General features: G+C 42.5%; 1 protein-coding gene across 1 annotated transcript in view; it reads left to right on the top strand.

Annotated features, from left to right (window-relative positions):
- Positions 1 to 758: 758 nt before the first annotated feature.
- Positions 759 to 20,211, top strand: part of ppfia4 (PTPRF interacting protein alpha 4) — a 54,106-nt gene continuing 34,653 nt past the window's right edge. The window contains exons 1-2 of the mRNA XM_034134919.1: positions 759 to 1,102; positions 1,291 to 1,591. Of these exons, the coding sequence (XP_033990810.1) occupies positions 1,334 to 1,591 (258 nt within the window). The 5' untranslated portion in view covers positions 759 to 1,102; positions 1,291 to 1,333. The remainder of the gene's footprint in view (positions 1,103 to 1,290; positions 1,592 to 20,211) is intronic.

Genomic DNA, 20,211 nt, shown 5'->3' on the forward strand with positions numbered 1-20,211 from the left:
ACATTTCACTGAAAATAAAGCTACATGTCCGTTCTGCAATTTATGTTAGTTAGTTATCATTACTATAGCACAACATTGCAAACTGTGAAACAACAAAAAGGTGGCTCTGCGTCACTGGCACATGTGTATGGTTATACTTCAGGGCCTTTGTGTTGTGGAATGGATGGCAATCAAACACTTTATTGCACAGCCACAAATAGTGTAAGAGATGTCTGTTAATATTTATAATCTTCAACTTCTTCTCAGTTCCTGCAGGGTGCGCTGCTCACTTTTAGCACACAGTCTGCCTGTGTGGCTTGGTAAAACGATGCCTCTCTAGAACACGCATCATGTCTCAGGAGCATGAACGCGCTTAGTGGTGCTGATGTGAAAAGTTAATTACATGATTTTACCAGCTAAGGGTCAAGTGTGTGCTAACTGCAGAAGCATGATACTAGTGCAGGGTTTAGAGATTATGCTGTGACATTAGTGAGTTTATTCCAGTTCTCTCTTTTATATACGCGCATGTGGTGCAAACAGCAAAACGCTTAGGCTGAACCGCTGGGAGTTGGTCCCATATTTCCAGGGCTGTAGCCTGGTAGTGTGTGTGTGTGTGTGTGTGTGTGTGTGTGTGTGTGTGTGTGTGTGTGTGTGTGTGTGTGTGTGTGTGTGTGGGTGTGTGTGTGTGTGTGTGTGTGTGTGTGTGTGTGTGTGTGTGTGTGTGTGCGTGCGTGAGTGAGTGTGGGCGACTGTGTGTGGGAGGGGGAGTGAGCGTCGGTTCGGTGGCGGTGTGTGGAGAGATGGAAGCAGAGAAGGCGGATGCAGATAAGACTCTCTCTCACTGTCCCCAAGACTAAGGACGCAGATAAAAACGTTTTCTCTTGGATGTTTTCCCTGATTTTTTTTATTTACATGACAATATGCTATGATCGTCGTGTTGCGGGCACCACCCCTTCAAACGTACCCGTCTATCTCTGAGCTGTCAATCATATCACGCCGGGATTTCTACATGTGAGTGCATGGCGCGCCGGGCAGGGCGGATCTGCTCACGGGGTGGAAACAACGCCGGTTAATATGGATGAAAGGTCAACCATCATCTCATCATTTCAATCACTCTGATTAGGTAAGGCGATGTAAAGCTTAAGGATGCACGTTTGCTGCACGAGAGATGTAATGCACTGAGAGCAAGGCGCGTTTACGGTTGCATTGGCTGACGGTCGCTACGGGGCGTTAATAGGCCCTCTTATCAGTTATTGTAAGTCTGTTTATCAGGCTTGTAACCCGCGTTTATCCCCTTCTTAATCCCGACAGCGACAGTGTCCTATAGCGTTGCCCAGACCACAGTGCTGGGAAGATGATGTGCGAGGTGATGCCGACCATCAGCGAGGGAGACTCGGCCGGTCCTCCCAGAGGCACCGGCGGCGTCCCGAACGGCTCGGACCAGGAGGCCAACTTCGAGCAGCTGATGGTCAACATGCTGGACGAGAGGGACAAGCTGCTGGAGTCCCTCAGGGAGACTCAGGAGACCCTCATCCAGTCTCAGACCAAGCTGCAGGGGGCGCTGCACGAGAGGGACGTGCTCCAGCGGCAGATCAACGCCGCGCTGCCTCAGGTGAGGAGCTCTCGGCCTCTGGAGGGGGAGGAAGGGTCGGGCTGTGGGTGAGACGCATACGATTGTGTTCAAGGGTAGCCTATACATAGTATTAACGATATATGCTGTAGGCCTATGTCAGGAGAGGAAAGATCAGTGGTGATATTGAAACCTCTGGTAGGCCTACTGATGCTGCTGACTGTCAGACCCCCTGAACCCCATGACCCAAAAAGCTTGTGCTTATGTCATTGAAACTGATTTGGGATAGTTACAAAATGCCCTAAAAAGGGCCCCAAGGGTCTCTGTGTTGAAATCTAATTGTAAGTCTTTCATTATTTCAGTTGTGTGCTTATTTATTGCATATAACGTTTACCAGTAGTCAGTTTCCAACGTAAATTAAGGCAAGGAAAAAGGCAAGGAAAAAGGCAAGGCACATTTATTTGTACTGCACATCTCATACCCAGAGGCAACTCTAATTGATTTACAGATTACACAGGCAAAGGCACAAGATATAATGATTAAAGAAAACAATAAAACAACCATAAGCACACATAGTAAAACCTTTTTTAATTCATTAAAAGGAACTTTAGTTAAAAGCAATGTTGAATCTGATATGAACTATTTTATACTAGTCTGCATTGTTTTAAGTCTTAGCAATTTGTTCCACATTTGAGGTGCAAAGAAGCTAAAGGCAGCTTCATCATAAAATAAACTTAGATTGCACATAAAGTGGGCGCTTAATACTATGTGAGCACCTTGCCTGTCTAGCAGGTTAATGTGGCGGCCATGGCGATATTGATGCTGACTGATTTGGAGCAAATTAAATTACACTACTGCTTGATAATAGTGCTGTTGGGTTGAAACATGGTAACACATCAAATGCACCTCTGTGAGAGCTAGACCTGAAAAGGTTGAAAATGACAATTTAATTTAAAAGGCAGACGTCAGAGCAGCTTTTTATTTAGTAAGCTTGGATTTACTCTTCTTCTGGGGAATCTCGTTAAAACTCCTGCATGTCCTGGGATATCACCACAAGAATAAGTGTAAAGATGAAAAGGGTTTTACTGGCTACTTACATACGACTTCAAAAGCTCATGAGTGGCAGTGAACCGAAATGAGGATCTAAATGTCCAGTAGAGAGGTAATGCAGTAGCTAGAAAGGTGAATAGGAGGTTGATGGAGTTTTTTACTAACTGGAATAATGATGCTGCTGACTGTAGAGGTCTGGATCAGTTGTTGAGAGCTCTGCTGGTCAGAGAGGAGGGCAGGGCCCCGCTATCATTATCTGGATTGCAACAGCCTCACCTCTGTATGTGGTCATGTGAGTGAAAGAAGCTGAGGATATCTTGGTCATGTGTAGCCTATGTTTGTGTGTGTTTGAGAGAAAGAGAGTTGAATAAGGGCTGCCGCAGTCACCGAGCGTGACGACAATGAAGCCTCAGCACATAAAGCTGTGTTACCCTCTGACCCTCTAGTCTAAATGCATTGCATGATGTCACCAAACGGTGTGTCTGAGTGTGTGTGAGAGAGCGAGGGAGAGAACCATGCTGATGATGACAGCCTCACTGCAGCCTCTTGTGAAAGAAACATGGCCGCTTGCTAGTGTACATGGCCCTGGGCTGCTTGCTTGCACACATGCCTACATGTTTGTGTGTGTCAGAGAGAGAGAGTGGGAAGAGTCTGTCATGCTTGTTTTATAATCCTACTTGGTTCAGCGTAATGTTTTATTCTACCAATAATACAAGTATTAGTTATACAGTCAGAGACCTCAGGGACATTATGCAGACATTATGACTGGCGCGCACATGCATAAGCTGTCTCTCTTTCTCTCTCTCAGAATGACTACTTACACTCATCCACAAAAAACAGCAGTGGTCATATCCACAGTAGCCACAGAGTAGAGAGATGATGCAATGGACAGTGGGTGAAATACTAAGAAATTAGAGAATCTTACTCACAATTGATTTCCGTTTTGTCTGCTGAAATGATGACGAATAAGGATAGTCTGGCTCTGATGCATTTTTGGAAAGTGCAGAATGCATCTTGTCATGATGAGGATAAATTGTGGAAAAATTAACATACTGTATCTATTATCTCAAGTTTGGGTGTGAGGAAAGAGCAATGTTGTAGCATTTGGCGATGCTTCTGCTGACCCCACCATGCTATATGTGTCAGTGGTAATTAGGCTGACTTGCGGCTGTGCTCCACGTGACCAGGGTTAGTGTGTTTATGCCCTGGACTACAATACAATATCACAGCTTTCTGTTTGCTCCTGCCGCCTTTCCTGTGTAGCCCTCCAGTCAGCAGTGTCTATGTGTGTTTCTGGCTATGTGAGATGTATTTTTCTGTGTGTGTGTTCAGTTCTCTCTGCTCCCAAGGTGTAGGCTGATGTATGACTGTTGGCATGGCAAGGCAACCTTTTTTGCCCAAATCCAACCACTGTTCTAGTGCCGCTTGCCTAAAAAACATTTGTCATCTTCACATACGTAAATAGCATGCACATGTGTGTGTGTGTGTGTGTGTGTGTGTGTGTGTGTGTGTGTGTGTGTGTGTGTGTGTGTGTGTGTGTGTGTGTGTGTGTGTTTGTGTATTTTAGTTTTGTTTTGGTTATGTCTTCTGGTTCCCTGACTCCATGGGACTGGTCTGACCCAGAACTGTCAGATCTATGTCTCTCCTCCACACACACACACACACACACACACACACACACACACACACACACACACACACACACACACACACACACACACACACACACACACACACACACACACACACACACACACAAGAATGCACGCACACAAACAAACTGTGTGAGGGATTCAAAATTCAATTCTCTCCAATGTCGTCATTGTTAAAAATGCATATCCAAAATCACCCTGCATCACTGCTCTAAATGTATGTTTGCCTCAGCGGCATCGTAAAAAATGGGACGCCGTTGCCATTTTACCACACATACACACACAGACACAAATACAGAGACTAGGATTGATATGTTAATTAGTAACAGAGAATAGAGTTTCAGATTAACATGTCAGCCCATTACAGTGCAAAATGCTTCTAATACAGCCCTCAGAGATGGGTTTGCCCATAGACAAATTAGGTCTTTAATGCACACAAAGACTCAGGCACACACACGCATGCTTATACAGTATACACACACACATGCACACACACACACATAATGCCTGTTACTTTTCTGTGTGAGAAACATTGTTCCGACACTGTCAAGTAGAATGTGTGCGGTTAGACTGTGTGCATGTCTGCCTGTGCATGCATGGCATGCATGCGTGTGTTTAATGCAGACAGCGGGGGAACACTGTGTGTCAAACAAAGCAAGTCACCGTTCCTCTTCCATTTCTGTATTTTTGTGCAATATATTTGTGTATTATTACTATTTTCTATTATTAATTTTCTATTATTATGACTCATAAAGGTACCATATTCAAATGGAAGCTCCAGTGATAGAGTATAATTAATTCCTGTTGGTTGACTCTCAAGAGACAGACTGGGAAATTAACTTATTTTTAGTAAAGAGCCCCAAGGTTGTTAGCTTAGCTAAGCATAAAAACTGGAAGCTAATGGGAAACTAGCTAGCATAGCACCATGTGTGTTGGGTTTAACTTGCACACAAACACATACAAACACAACAAAAAAAGTCACACAATAACACAAACATACTAATTAACCGAGGCAGGGGTAAATCAGCAACAACAATGTTCTGAGAGGTCAAATAACAGCTTTTTTTCACCTCCAAAAGGGCAGTCTGAAGGCAAGGTAAAGCAGTGTATGTAGTGAAAATACAGCATACAATTAAAAATGATTTTGATTTTGAAGGGTAGGCTTTCTCTTACAGTAGGTTGCCCAAAAAGATTTTGCGGCTTCCCCCCATCAACAGCAGTGCTGATTATGACTTTGATTCTGTGCAATAACTCCTGTCTGGTTCTTCAAACTGGGGCGTGCCTGTCAGCCACCATAATGCACTGACTATGGATACGTAACAGATACAACCCCTCTTCAAAAGATCCAAACTTTCCCTTCAATTTGAATTGCCTTGTGTTGAAAGGTGCTATATAAATAAACTTGCCTTGCCTTCAAAGGGAACTCCACCAATTCCGCTGTATAATAACTTGTGTTGCATGGAAGCAAGCTTTCCAAAGTCTGAGAAATTCTCCCTGCGAGATAACAGCATAGCCTCTAATCCTCAATTTTTCAAAGAGGTGCGTGCCTTCATAGTGTGATGATGTGAGTTTCATGTTGTGTTCAATTAGTGGATGTGTGACTGAGTGTTGTGATGTTTGGACACCTGTTCGAGTCAGAGAAAACACTGGCTATTTTTGCCAGCATACAAATACTGAGAGACAGAAAAACACACTACAAACACACAGACACACTGCACGTCCTAAACAACTCCTGACTCCAGTTCTAAATTCTAACCCGTCCGTCCACACTGAAACAATTCTACACATGCATAACCTGCTTGTCTATTTTCTTCCTTCCGCCCCAAATCATTCTTCCTTTCTTGTTCTCTTTTTCTATATCTGTCTCATTCTTTCACACTCTGTTTATCCAACTCATCAATAACCCAGTAGTCCATTATCTGGTCCCTCAGACAGTTCTTGTCCCTTCCTGCAGCTGACCTTAGCCCACAGCCAACACAGTCTAATGTGGGAAGGAAGGTTATACACATTTCTCACAGTTTTAAGCTCTGCAAAGCACCCTGTTTCTGTGTGACAACATAACAGTCTGGCAGCAGTTAACTTGTTATTTGGTTTAAATGGAGGTTGGAGTTACACATATACCGAAATGAGATGTACTGTAGTGTGATATGTCAATGTGGTGAAGTAATGATGAATACAAAGTTTGCAACCTTATTCAATTAAACCTAGCCAATATTAAGTTAAAATATTGCACACTACTCATTGGATGACAGCGTGCAACACAAAAACAATTTATGAATCCATATGTTTTCTCTGTTTATTTGCCCAATAAAAGGATTCATGAAGTGTTCCATTTAAATGTATGTCACAGCAGTTTCAAGCAGCATCGCTCCAGCAATCAGCTGTTCCCCCGACATACACCGAGGGGGTACTGTCTGCCTTGAAAAATAAAAGAGAAAAAAGCAACTATTAAGGAAAGTGAGTGGGGCCGAGCAGAATCTTACCATGCAGTGGAAACACAGCAGAACATTGGAGAACTATGAGGAATACAGTTTATTTACTGTATAACGATATAACCCTAAAGAGGTGTAATCTGGGTTTAAATGTACTAATGTAGGCCTAACAACAGACACAGAAACAGTTCATAGACCTTAATCAACCCACAGTTTAAAAAAAAAGAAGAGATATATGGGCCAACTGTAATATCCCCATTGCTATCCCATGGTAACAGTTTTCTCATCTAATAGAGAGCAGAATATTTCATGCTATTTGAATGAGGGCCAGCAGAAGTGAGCCTTGCAGGTTTGGTACTCAGCCATCATAGTAACTGTACTGGAGGTGTGTTTTGCTTACAGGTACAGTATAGTGTGTGTTCACAGAGATAATGTACCACACTGCAGAGGAAGGAAGTAGAGCTCCATGCCCCCCCTGCGTTGTTGAGGTGACCTGATCTTATCCTGACACAAACACAGTCCTTCAGTATGGTACAAACAAAACTCTTTCTCACGTCTTTATCCATCCACAACAAATAATTACTCACTCACACACACACTTCCCGTGTTTTCTTAAATGTCAACATGCTGTGTCTACTTGTCGTCCTGAGTCTGTGTGTTTTTATGTGTGCTAGCTAGCATGCCCATGGTGCGTGTTGGTTATGCATGGATGCCTGAGGCAGATTTTTGCTTGATAGGAGAATATTGAGGAGGGTGGGCAAAGTCAGTTTAAAATTACCTCATCTCATTGCTCTGCTGCTGAAGTCCAAATCTTATTCTGCATGTTATGTAAGCAAAACATACTGGAATTTGGGTTGATGTGGCGGAAAGTGGAGCATGAAGTTAGCAGCTGAATGTCACCAAGTAACCCTGGAACACAAATGGGAGAGAGTATGAGACTGAAAGAAAAGGAGAAGGACTCAACCAAGGGGGTTGTCCTGTCCATGTTCTTAGTCATTACTGCAACAAACCGTTGCTTAGCCCCAACCATCTTTCCTTTAGGATGTTCTAGGCCAAGTGGAAATGTAAAGACAGGAAGATATAACCAAAGCCCTCGGTTATTGCTTCAACTTGGACAGAACAGGGCCGGATGTAAACAAGCCAAACCTTTTAATACATTTTCTCAATCACTTCATATTTAGGTAAACACATTTTTACAAGTTGGAAAACACAAATGACATGATTTATCAGAAAGTTTGGTTTCACCCTTTCATCCTCTCAGTTAGCTAACCTTGGGGTTTGTTAAAATCCAGTATGATGGTGTATCTGCTTGTGCCACACTTTTTTTGCTATTTTGCAACATTCTCAGATTTTGGAAATTGACGTTATACTGTACATGACTAACTAATGCATAACCCCTCGTTTTGTTAGATCACTCAAAGATCTTCTGCACCTAACTTTGAGCAGACAGATCCCATAATCGTGCAAGAGAGAAAGAGGGAAACTCAAATGACCTCAGAAAGAAGTGAGATATAAATCCAATTAACAAGATATCTTCCTGCCAGCAGCTGATTGACATCACACCTCTCTGTGTCTTCCTTTTCCTCTCTTCGGCTCCTGCTGCATCCAGACAGCTTTACCTCACTGTCAGTCTCTTTTCCTCTACTCTGAAGTTCACTCATCTATGTTCTCCAGTCTTGATTCAAGCACAAGCTCCTGGCAATGGCTTGTGCACAGCGTTCGGGCCCCTGAGCACTAATGGATTATTAGTGTGCAAAGCTAGCTCCCCCACGCTGCCCTGCCACACCATGGCTTCTGCGCTACATCTCTTAGAGCATCCATCCTTCGCTCCCTCCATCGCTCTGCCAGTACCATCTGGCTCTCAGCACCAGGCACATTTAGCTCAGCCGGGCGCCAATTTGTCCCCCTGGCTACCCGGGAAAGAGAAAGAGAGTGAGGGAAGGAAGAGGCGTGCGTGCGTGCGTGCGTGCGTGCGTGCGTGTGTGTTCCCTCTCCCTGGTAATAAGAGCAGAGTGATTGGAGTTGCAGGACCACCAGAGGGGATAGCGAGAGTAATGAAGGAGGGGGGTTGGAAAGGACCGAATGAGAGAAAGGAGGAAGAGGAGCAGGAGCAAGGGGATGTGAGAAGAAGTTTTCCAGCCTGCAGTTAAGCCCACAGCAGCCCTGCCATGTCTAACAACTACACTATTGGAACTCTGTCAGTTCACTTTCCGTGCTGCGACTCCACCAGAATGGAAGATAAGGCATCTGAGGACTTTGGGTGTAGAGGTGAGGAAGGCCAAATGTGTGTCTTAGAAAAAGTAGGACAGGGTCTCAAAGCTCAAGGTTATGAACTTCAAGGGCATACACTCTAATGTGACCATCATATGCTTAGAAACAGAAGGAAAAAACTATTAAACAGCCGGATCCTCAAAAACACCAAATCGCACACAAATTCAAACACACACACACACGCACGCACACACACACACACACACACACGCACGCACGCACGCACGCACGCACGCACGCACGCACGCACGCACGCACGCACGCACGCACGCACGCACGCACGCACGCACGCACACACACACACACACACACACACACCACACACACACACACACACACACACACACACACACACACACACACACACACACACACACCACACACACACACACACACACACACACACACACACACACACACAGTAACTGGAGGGACTTAAGCAGCAGCAGCACAGGCGGCAGCATCAGAAGCTAAGTCCCCTGCTGGACCCTTAAAGGGATTTAAAGAAAATCTAAATGCTTCATCTGCTCCATGAAATACAGCTTGTCAGTGTCTCACAACATCACACATACCCCCCGCTGCTGACTGTCAATAACACCCACAAACACACTCTTAAAAGAGAGAGATTTGTGAGAGTTGTGTAAATGAATTGCAGTATTTGATAAAAGGACACAGTGGTAGGACAATTATGTCAGTACTGTATTTACGCATAGGCATTTTATGTGCATAGGCTATAGAGCACAATTATACTTTTATTTATTTTTGTTTATTTGGTTTACAGGGTATGGATCATACATTTGTGTGTGACATTGAACCATTCTAGAATAATGTTGATATTATATAATATGTTATTTATAGAGAGTTTGTGCCATATCTTACTGTCCCCAGGTAGGATTTAAGTCATGACGCCCCATGTTGGGGGGCTGTGGCGCAGTGGTTAGTGTGTTAGTGGTGTTGGGATCAGGGGAGCACAGGTTCAAACCCCACTGCAGTCAGCATGTAGTTGTGTCCCTGGGCAAGACACTTCAGCCCAAATTGCTCCTGTGGGGATTGCCCACAGTATTGAGTATGTAAGTCGCTTTGGATAAAAGCGTCTAACAAGTAACATGTAATGTAATGTTTCGAGAAGGAGATAGAAAATGACAGATTAGGATCAAAATCAGAATCAGAATACCTTTATTAGTCCCACGGAGGGGACATTTGCGTAGTTACAACAGGAAAAAGAGCCACAGACAGCTTAATGTTACATATGTTAAATATGTGACATGCATTAAAAGAAAGTACTAAGTTATGATATAATAGAAAATATAATAAAAAATAAAAAGTTACATAATTAAAAAAAAATACACATCCTGTAACAGTTCTTAGGATTTAGCAGCCAGGTATATATTACACAGTTATTAACGGCATCTATATATATTGCACATCTAGCACATATTGCACATAGGTGGTTGGTATTTAACAGCAGCAAGTTACACAATTTACAAAATACAAAATACACACCTTGTAACAGTTCTAAGGATTTAGCAGCCAGGTATATATTACACAGTTATTAACGGCATTTATATATTGTACATATTGCACATAGTTTGTTGGTATCTGAGTCACATCACTCTTAGACACATTTTAAAAATGTTCTGGCATGAATACTGTATGTTATTTTGCTAGTAAAGCTATACGATTTATAACATACATTTTTAAAAAGGCATTCAATTATCTAAACAACAACAAAGATCAATTCTAAATAGATTTTCTAATTCTATGTATTACATTATTCCACAAAGTCTTAGTAAAGGTACAGTGAAACAACAGAAACACACTCATCAACATGAGCACAAGTCTCTCCACTCTACTTGGCGCTGTTTTGCACTGCACTGACTCCTGTGGGTGATGTTTGTGTATTTAGCTGCTAAACGCTATATGTTTACCAGTTATTTGCTAGCTTCGTCTTTTGTTTGGTTATTAAGGAAGTGTACTGTGAGCTTGTCAGGGTGTTTTACTGAACATACTGTCGGGGTGAGCTGAAACAAAGATTGAAGAGGGGCCTGAGTTTCAACCTAAAAAGTAAAGTTGTGGTCCGTTAAACTAAAACTAGCTTAAAAATTCTTAAATGCTCTGTACCTACACAGTCTCATAATAATTATCTCTGTTTAGCTTTCATCTTCATATCTAAACCACCCATTTGGAAGTGAAAACATAAGTCAATAAAACAAAGTGCTATGAACCCTATAGCAATGCAAAAGATTTAGGGCAAAATTCATATTCACTTCTGATTTCACTTTGGTCTATGTGCTGCTGGTTGAACTGGATTGTCATTCCTGTGTTCAAATACAGGTATACAGACAGGACATTTGCATAAAGTTCTGTGTAATGATAAATAACGCCGCACAACATTTAAAAAAGGGAACCAGGCTGTAAAACATAGAATATTATCATTGCCACGTACTCAATTAGTTACTCCTGGTAAACAGACGATAGAGCTATTGATTTCTTGCATAAGAAAATGGTCCAAGTGATGAATTGCCCACACAGAGTCAGCACTTAACGGTTTTCTAAGTATCCAACTGTGCTGATAAGACACACACACACACACACACACACACACACACACACACACACACACACACACACACACACACACACACACACACACACACACACACACACACACACACACACACACACACACACACACACACACACAACACACACAACACACACACACACACACACACACACACACACACACACACAGGACATCAGATTTTGGAGGTGTCTCGCAGAGAACGATGTATGTTGTGAATAAGATGTTAGCCAGCTCATCATGGCAGTACTATCATGGCTAGCCAGACACCAGAATATGTTCTGTTCTGAGGATAGGCTTTGATTAATTCATGTTGACATACACCAACTTCCCACTAATGAGTAGAGCCTATCTGAGGCAGACTAAGTACATACTGGAGAAACTAATAAGTAATCTTTTGGTACATCTACAGAAAGCTCTCAGATCTTCTTGTCTCTGTATTAAATCACGACCCGTTTACAACACTTCTCAGCCGCAGTCTGTTATTCATTTACTCCCAGCTCCATTCACAGATGTGTGGGTTGGTGCAGACACTCAAACTTTTTCATAGACACACAAGCTCTATCCCTGTGTCTTTGAGTTCTGGGACAAAGTTGCTCTGCCGCTTCTCTTCATCATCTTTGGATTGGTTAGTTTTCCTGTCTACTTGTTTGCCTGCTGAGGACAAGAACCTGTTGTTTTAAATCACTTCAAGACTACCCTCGAGTTGACTCAGTGAAGCCATATTAAGATTACCAACACAGCGATCTGTTCCCTCTCTTCAAAGTCCCGCTCCCCGCCCTTTCTTCCTTTCCTCAGTCTCACTTACTCTCTATCTCTTGCGCTCACTCGCTGTCTGTCTTATCAGTGCTGATGGCTTTAAGCGTGTGTGCTGAGAGGTCTATTAGTTAGCTATCGTTCCGTCAGATAATGCTTCATATCTCCCAGCCAGCTCACTGTACTTGCCGCTTTACCACAAACCTTGACATTCTTTAAAACATTTTATATTTATGTTTGAATGGAATATGTGATTGATTTCAGTCTCTTGTTGTTAGGTTTGATGAAAAGGAGCTGAAGGAGTCTCAAAATGTTGGGCAGGGTGATTAGCATATCAAGTGGAAGTTTATGTGTCTATATGTCCTATAGCAATTGCGTGTGTGCATTGAATCTAAATCAGCTCATTGAACTAGCTCCATATATAGTAGCCTGAGAACATGTTGTCATGTTTACATGATAATATGTTTATATGTGCATGTATGTGAGTAAACATGTCTCAGTATTGCACTTTCATTGGTTCCAAGCAAACATTTTGCATTGTAAAATCCATATAGTTCATCTAATTACAACGCTAATAGCCTGGACCGCTCCCACATCGTGTAATTGTATGAATAACTGAGCAGCAAACACTCACTGTCATCTGCCTGGCTAGCTCTGTCTGTCGATGATGAAGGTCAGTAAGCATTGTGGTGACCCATTAGAATAATGGGGGCTGTGACGTGGCCTGACCCAGCGCAAGAAGAACATCATTCACACTTAGCTGCTTTCTTTTCTCTCTCTCTCTGTTGCCTTATGCCCTGCACCGTCTCTTCTTGCCCTCAATTCCACATTCCAATAGCCCTTTCATTTACTCATGCTAACACTCACCCACTCCTCCAAGTAAGCACTCCAAGTAGACCTAAAATATTCAAACACAGGCTCAGGTGTCAGTGACATCATTTTTTATTTTCGATGTTTTCGAACTCTTCAAATTTGGTTTAAACCTCAGTCAGTGCACTCATTGTACATACATCGACAGTAGGCCATATAAACAAAGAATATTAGTGCACTGAGAAATGCTCATGACTATTTAATTGGAAGAGGCCGCCGGTATATGCAATTGGAAATGGCCTAGATCTGGATAATTGGACACCTGTAGTCAACAGCATTATGTTTGTCTTTAGAATGATGGTAGCTCTGTCTATTTGCTATTAATATCTATAACATAGGGTATGCTTATAGCCCTTCTTTTTCTAGATGAATTTAATATTGCAGTGTATAGCACAGCTCTTTTGGCAGTTTCCGTAAGACACACAGTGCCAGGAAGCATAGCCAATTTTTACAAGTAGAGAAACGTTTAATTTGCTCACAGAGAAGCTTTACGTTTTGAGTTTATTTATTTTGTTAGTGATGTATAGTGTTCTTCTACTACTAGAACAATTATGTTTGCTCAATAAGCAATGTTTTTAGTTTGGTCTATGAATATTGATTGTATGTTTTTATGCATTTGGCAAGTATAGGTCATACAAATTCAGATCAAATAATAAGAATGTTTTGTCCATGCTTATATTTAATAACACGGGATCTGTGTGGGTTTTTTGATTTTATTTGGAAACTTGTTATTCATGTTGCCATTAGTATACTCTGAACATGTCGAGAAAGGTCTGAGATTTTTAGAAACCTCTCAGATCCTAATGTGGCTCTCAGTTAATGCTTTATTACAGGTGCAAAGGAAAGGGCAAACACTAAAGTATATGCAGAGTATGGGTAAAGTAGCAGTAATTCTGCTAGGAAGTCCTGGTGGTCCTCGAATATTTTTACGCACACAGGTCCTTTGACTTTTCAACCATACAAAAAGGAGTTCTAACATTGCTGCTCATCCTTTCCAGCTGATAGAGTTTCAACTGCCTAACTCCACTCAGTTAGAATTTATAATCCCACAAACATTTTCCAGTTCTATGATTCCTTTTTTTTTTTGGGTTCGACTAATATTTTATGAAACAGGGAAGATTGTTGTTGTTGTGCAGTTAATGTGGGTCTGATGCAATTTACTCAATGTGGTCTTTCGCCAAGTAGATAAATATTAGTCTAACAATGCCAAACAACAATGCATGCATAACCTTGGCAAAATAATGAAACACTTGCCAATCACTCCTGCTTTACTAGTGAGGAAGCTGTGAGCTAGCACACCATATATTGAAGAAAATGTAAATATGAAATCAAAATTGAATTGGGACTACTGTTTACAATAGTAACCATTACTGGCGCAACTTCCTTTTTGCTAAAGTTTAGTGAACACTGCTAAAAGCCCCTGCGGTAAGCTGTTTGAATTTAGACACCATTAAGCAAGTGTCCTCTTGCAAATGAGAGAGGGAATGAGGCAAGACAATGTGAATGAGAGATAGACGGAGACAGAGAGGAAGTGCCTGTAGTTGAGTTACATAAAGGTCATATGAAGCTCTGCAGCTCGCATCAGACAGTGCCATCTCTCCTCCCATCCCCCTTCTTCACTTCCGCCACCATCCTCCCTTACTCCTCTCCATCCTTTGCCTCTCCAGTTTCAGTCACATCCTTTTGTCATTGCGATCTGTTCATTTTTGCCTTCTCCTATCTGATCCTCAGTTTCCTCTCTTCACGTCTTGTTCTCTCAGCTCTGGCATGTCAGCATCTTCTGTCAGCATCGTCTTCTCTTCTTTTCTAATCTCTCCTCTTCTTCCACTCTTCTTTTGGTTATTTTTTCCACTCTCTGCCATCTTGCGTGAGCCGGGGGGGGGGGGGGGGGGGGGGGGGGGGGGGGGGGGGGGGGAGAGGTACCCTGGAGGGAACACACACATACAGATCTGTGCTTTAATTGGTCCAGATTGGCTGTGGACTTATTGCTAGGGTGGTGGGTTCACTGTGGCATGTGGCACACACACACACACACACACACACACACACACACACACACACACACACACACACACACACACACACACACACTCCACTAACTTTCTTTTAAAACATTTCTTTCCTGTTCCCACTCTATGTACAAACATATCATCCTCAGTTGGCTTGTTCTGTAACTCTCTACTGTTTCCATGGTTGCTAAATTACAGTAATAGACCTCCCTGCTCGTAAACAACTCAACATATTGAAGAGCAAGGGTAAGTGATAATAAGAGAATGCAGAAAGAGATTAATTAACAATTAAATGGAGCCCCTGATTATGCTGCAATATCCTTATCATCATGTGATCGACTATTTATTTAATGGACGCATTGTATTTTTTTTATTCATCAGTAGGGTTTAATATTCCTACTGTTTAACAAGCCATCCATCTTTACAGCCAGTTACAGATTAACAGTTAATGCAGCTCAACTGCACTTGCTCTTGACTGGCAAACCAGCTGCTTAAATCCTTCCAGTCTGGCTGATTTAGATCATTTTAACTGACTCACCCTGAGGAATGCCTCCGCAGTTCTACAAGAGGGAATTCACTATCTATTTTCATTCTTGAAAATAAGCTATTTATTTGAAAAATTAGCATACTATTTTTGTCCAGATTCTTGAGAATTATAAAAGCTGAAGTCCTTGCTTCCAGTGTCAAATAACGGGCATTTGGTATTACTGCAAGATCATCACAATCGGTCGTCACGTTATTTTTATTCCTGTCATTTGTGAAAACCCTTCCCTCCCTGTTATAAATGACATTTCATACCTGCATTGCATCGTCATCACACACGTTCACACTTACACACACAAACATGAAGACTACACACAACACCCCGGTGGGAATACACCACAGTTCCAGTTGGCGCTTGTTTATTGCTGACCCAACGGAATATATGTCCGTCCCTCCGGTGTTCCCCCTCACCCTGAGGGCACGCTGCCAACAAGTCCCACAATTACCCACATACATCTACACACAACATATATATATATATATATATATATATATATATCAGAGTTCCCGTTAGAATATTTTTTTGCCGGTCAACATGTCCGTTAAAGTTGAAATCTTCCGGACAAAATTAGATAAGTGCCGGTTAAAGGTCTTCTTTGTTATTTATTGAGCTTTAAAACAAATTGATATGATTCGACATTAAACAAACTAATTATAGTAGATTAACTACATTATTCAAAAGTGTACAGTAATTTACAAAAACGCGGGAATAATAAACGGAGCGCTCTCTCCTTCTCCTGACAGCCCGTCAGTATCATGCAGCTCGCGGATCCAGTAATGAGTGACCCGACAGTAAAACTAAACATATCTATAACTAGTTTAGGTAGTTTGAGAGGTAATTAAAATAGCTACGTGTGATTTTCTAACCTGAAGTGTGTTTTGCTCTGCTCGCCGCTGCAGGGGATCATGCAGAGCTGCGTGTCGACTCGTCAGCAGCAGCCGATCTCTCTCTCCTGTCAGATTAGACTTTACTCGCATTTATGTCCATATCGATCAGATCTAGCTAGTTCTAGCTAATGATATGACTACCTGCTTGTTAAAAGACACCTAAACAATAAGCGTCGCTATGCAACCGGATGAGGCCACAAAGTATAGCGCAGCATTATGCATTTGTTTACATGCCCACCGGAACCCCGAGGCATTACCAACAGATCAACGCACAATCAACCCATACAGGACATCTCTTTCTCCACATTAAGTGTTAGACATTAGAATTGACAATTTTGTCTGTCACATACTCTTTTGTCTGTCACATACTATTCTTGTCTGTCACATAAGTGGCGCAACTGATGCGGTATTGCGCTAAGGGAAAATTATTTTGACCGGACATTTTGACCGGAGAGATTTAGATTTGCCGGACTTCAGCATATTTTACCGGTCATTGTCCGGTAATTACCGGCTAACGGGAACTCTGATATATATATTCATCATTGTCCTGCAGAACATCTGTCTGTCCTTTAACCTACTTACATCTCTGCTTGTTGTCTGTCGGACACCATTTACAGTATGCTTTATGTCTGTGTGTGTGTGTGTGTGTGTGTGTGTGTGTGTGTGTGTGTGTGTGTGTGTGTGTGTTTTTGTCCGTTAGTGTTCACGTGCAGACTCAAGGTTTTCTCTCTCCTCACCTCTCAAAGCCCTGCAAATTTGGTCTCCATGGAAACGGGGAGAGGGAGGGAGGGGATGATGTTGACTTCCTGACACCTTCTGTCCATGGGACACCAACTGTCAGCAACTCTCCGTATGTGTGTGTGTGGCTGTGTGTCCGTGTGTGTCCGTGTGTGAATGGCTGTGTGCAGTGTAAACATATTTTCTAACATGTAATTAACATGATGTATAAACTTGACCTGCCTGCTCTGCAAGGACCTTAAAATCGTAATACCGGATGCTAGTGGCTACATTTGTAAGAGGCAATTTGCCACTTTAAGGCTAAGGCTGTTTCTTTTGATGTGTGTGTGTGTCTGTGTGTTTTCATTTGGCTGTGAAGCTCCAACCTTGATAGCTGCTTCTGATCATCTGCCAAAGCTGAACAGCTCAGTGTGTTAGTGGGTCTGGCGGAAGGACTAAGTGGAGGAATTCCCTTTTGACTGGGACAGGATGGTACAAGCAGATGGACCAGTAGAGAACCAATCCCAGTACCAATCGACTTCCTGATGACGATTTAGCCTTTGGGAGCAACGGATTATATAAGACTACTACGCAAAGTAGCCATACTTAAAACTAACACTTATGAAGATATCTGTTTATAGGGATTAGTAGGGAACAAACAGGAAGTAGCAGGTATACCTTGTAATGGATGTAATGCATGTCTCATCCTCTGCTCACTTTGTCCCATCACCTTGGGCTGGGCAGTTATAATTAAATATGTATAGCAGTCCTGCGAAGCAAGGCACAACACGAATCACAACTAACCATAAGTATAAACACCAGTCAGTGTCAGGCAGCTGCACTTTGTTGTAAATTCACTATAATGTATTGTATCATTTGATGCCAAAAATGTCACAGAGAGATGGTTAACAGGAGAAATAAGGGATATTTCAGATAGGGAAGAAATATGATTTAAAGAAGGTATGACAGGAAGAATGGGAAGAGGAAACAATGGGAAATAAATGTTGAGGGAAAAGAGGAAATATAGAAGTTTGAAGATGTTGGTTTTTGAGCTGCTGCATTCATTAAACAGCCGTGGGCTCTGCATCCCTACCTACCACACCCCAGCGTTGCCATGGTTATAAGGCTTTGGCAGCACAGCTGTGTGTGTGTGTGTGTGTGTGTGTGTGTGTGTGTGTGTGTGTGTGTGTGTGTGTGTGTGTGTGTGTGTGTGTGTGTGTGTGTCAGTTAGAGGTGTGCCAGGATGACATCATACAGTAGCTTGCTGAGAAGGTCCACTGCAGGCACATGGCATCTACAATATTTATAGACCCCCAGAACAGATGAGCTCACTCAGTCACTCAGTGTGACTTGCTGCACTTCTCTCTCTCACACACACACACACACACACACACACACACACACACACACACACACACACACACACACACACACACACACACACACACACACACACACACACACACTGACACACAAAGAGCAAAGAAGTGGCAGAGAAGTTACTCACGCAATCCATGCCACACCCACTCACATAAATATTTCTTCCTCTTTCCATTTTTCCCCCACTGTCCTTGAGGAGTGCACTGCATACCAGTTGACCATACAGATATTAAAAACCATGCAGCTATTATTGAACTACATTCAGAACGTCCCTGACACAGTTCAGGATTATTGTCATTATTAAAATGTGATAAAACACACACGCACACTGTGACATAAAAAGCCTCCATATACTCAGTGAAAATGAGATGCCACTGTATGAGTCATAAGGAGGGGGAATGGTACTGTGTGAGGGATTATACTGGTGGAAAAAATAAGGGGACTGGATGTATACACACACAGTCACACAAACACAATATAGGCACAAACACACACACTAAATGACCCGAGCCCCGGAACATGTACATACACACACAGGATTAAAATCCTCATATCCCAAAATAAACAAAATCATTTCTTGGTAGAGCAAATACTGTACATCAGGCTAACAGCAAAGTATGATTGAGAGTGACCGCTGTGTGTGCGTGTGTGTGGGTGTGTGTGTGTGTGCGTGTGTGTGTGCATGTGTGTGTGTGTGTGTGTGTGTGTGTGTGTGTGTGTGTGTGTGTGTGTGTGTGTGTGTGTGTGTGTGTGTGTGAGTGTGTGTTTGAGTGACTGAGCAATGGGCGTGTGAGCTTGAGTTACAAGGCAGGAGAGCTCCAGAAAGAAAAATCACATTTCATAAATAAATCATCCAGGGCCTTGCGACAGATGAACACACACACACACACACACACACACACACACACACACACACACACACACACACACACACACACACACACACACACACACACACACACACACTGCAATACTTCATACCATGGCCATCATAGTATGGGCCAGATTAGAGTCAAATCACTTTGTGTGTGTGTGTGTGTGTGTGTGTGTGTGTGTGTGTGTGTGTGGTGTGTGTGTGTGGTGTGTGTGTGTGTGTGTGTGTGTGTGTGTGTGGGTGTGGGTGGGTGTGGGTGTGTGTGTGTTTGCTTGTGTGCGTGTTCATGCTCCTACGCCTACCCCTGCGGCAGAGCCTTAATATATCCTGTTGTACAGTGCTCTATAGAACCCCCCATCCTAAAACACATAATAGAGTTATAGCAGAAGATCCACACTATTATAATCCATGTCAAACAATATTGCAATTGCCTCTACATTTATGTGTGTGTCACTTTTCATCAGCTCATAGCTTAGATCTCATTTTAAACCTGCTATATTGGTTTATATGTTTTGCTATATGAATAAACATCACCCTGAGAGGGCAGGGTACCATTACATGTGTGTGTGTGTGTGTGTGTGTGTGTGTGTGTGTGTGTTGTGTGTGTGTGTGTGTGTGTGTGTGTGTGTGTGTGTG

Source organism: Trematomus bernacchii, unplaced genomic scaffold, assembly GCF_902827165.1.
Source record: "Trematomus bernacchii unplaced genomic scaffold, fTreBer1.1, whole genome shotgun sequence".
In the NCBI taxonomy this organism is placed as follows: Eukaryota; Metazoa; Chordata; class Actinopteri; order Perciformes; family Nototheniidae; genus Trematomus; species Trematomus bernacchii.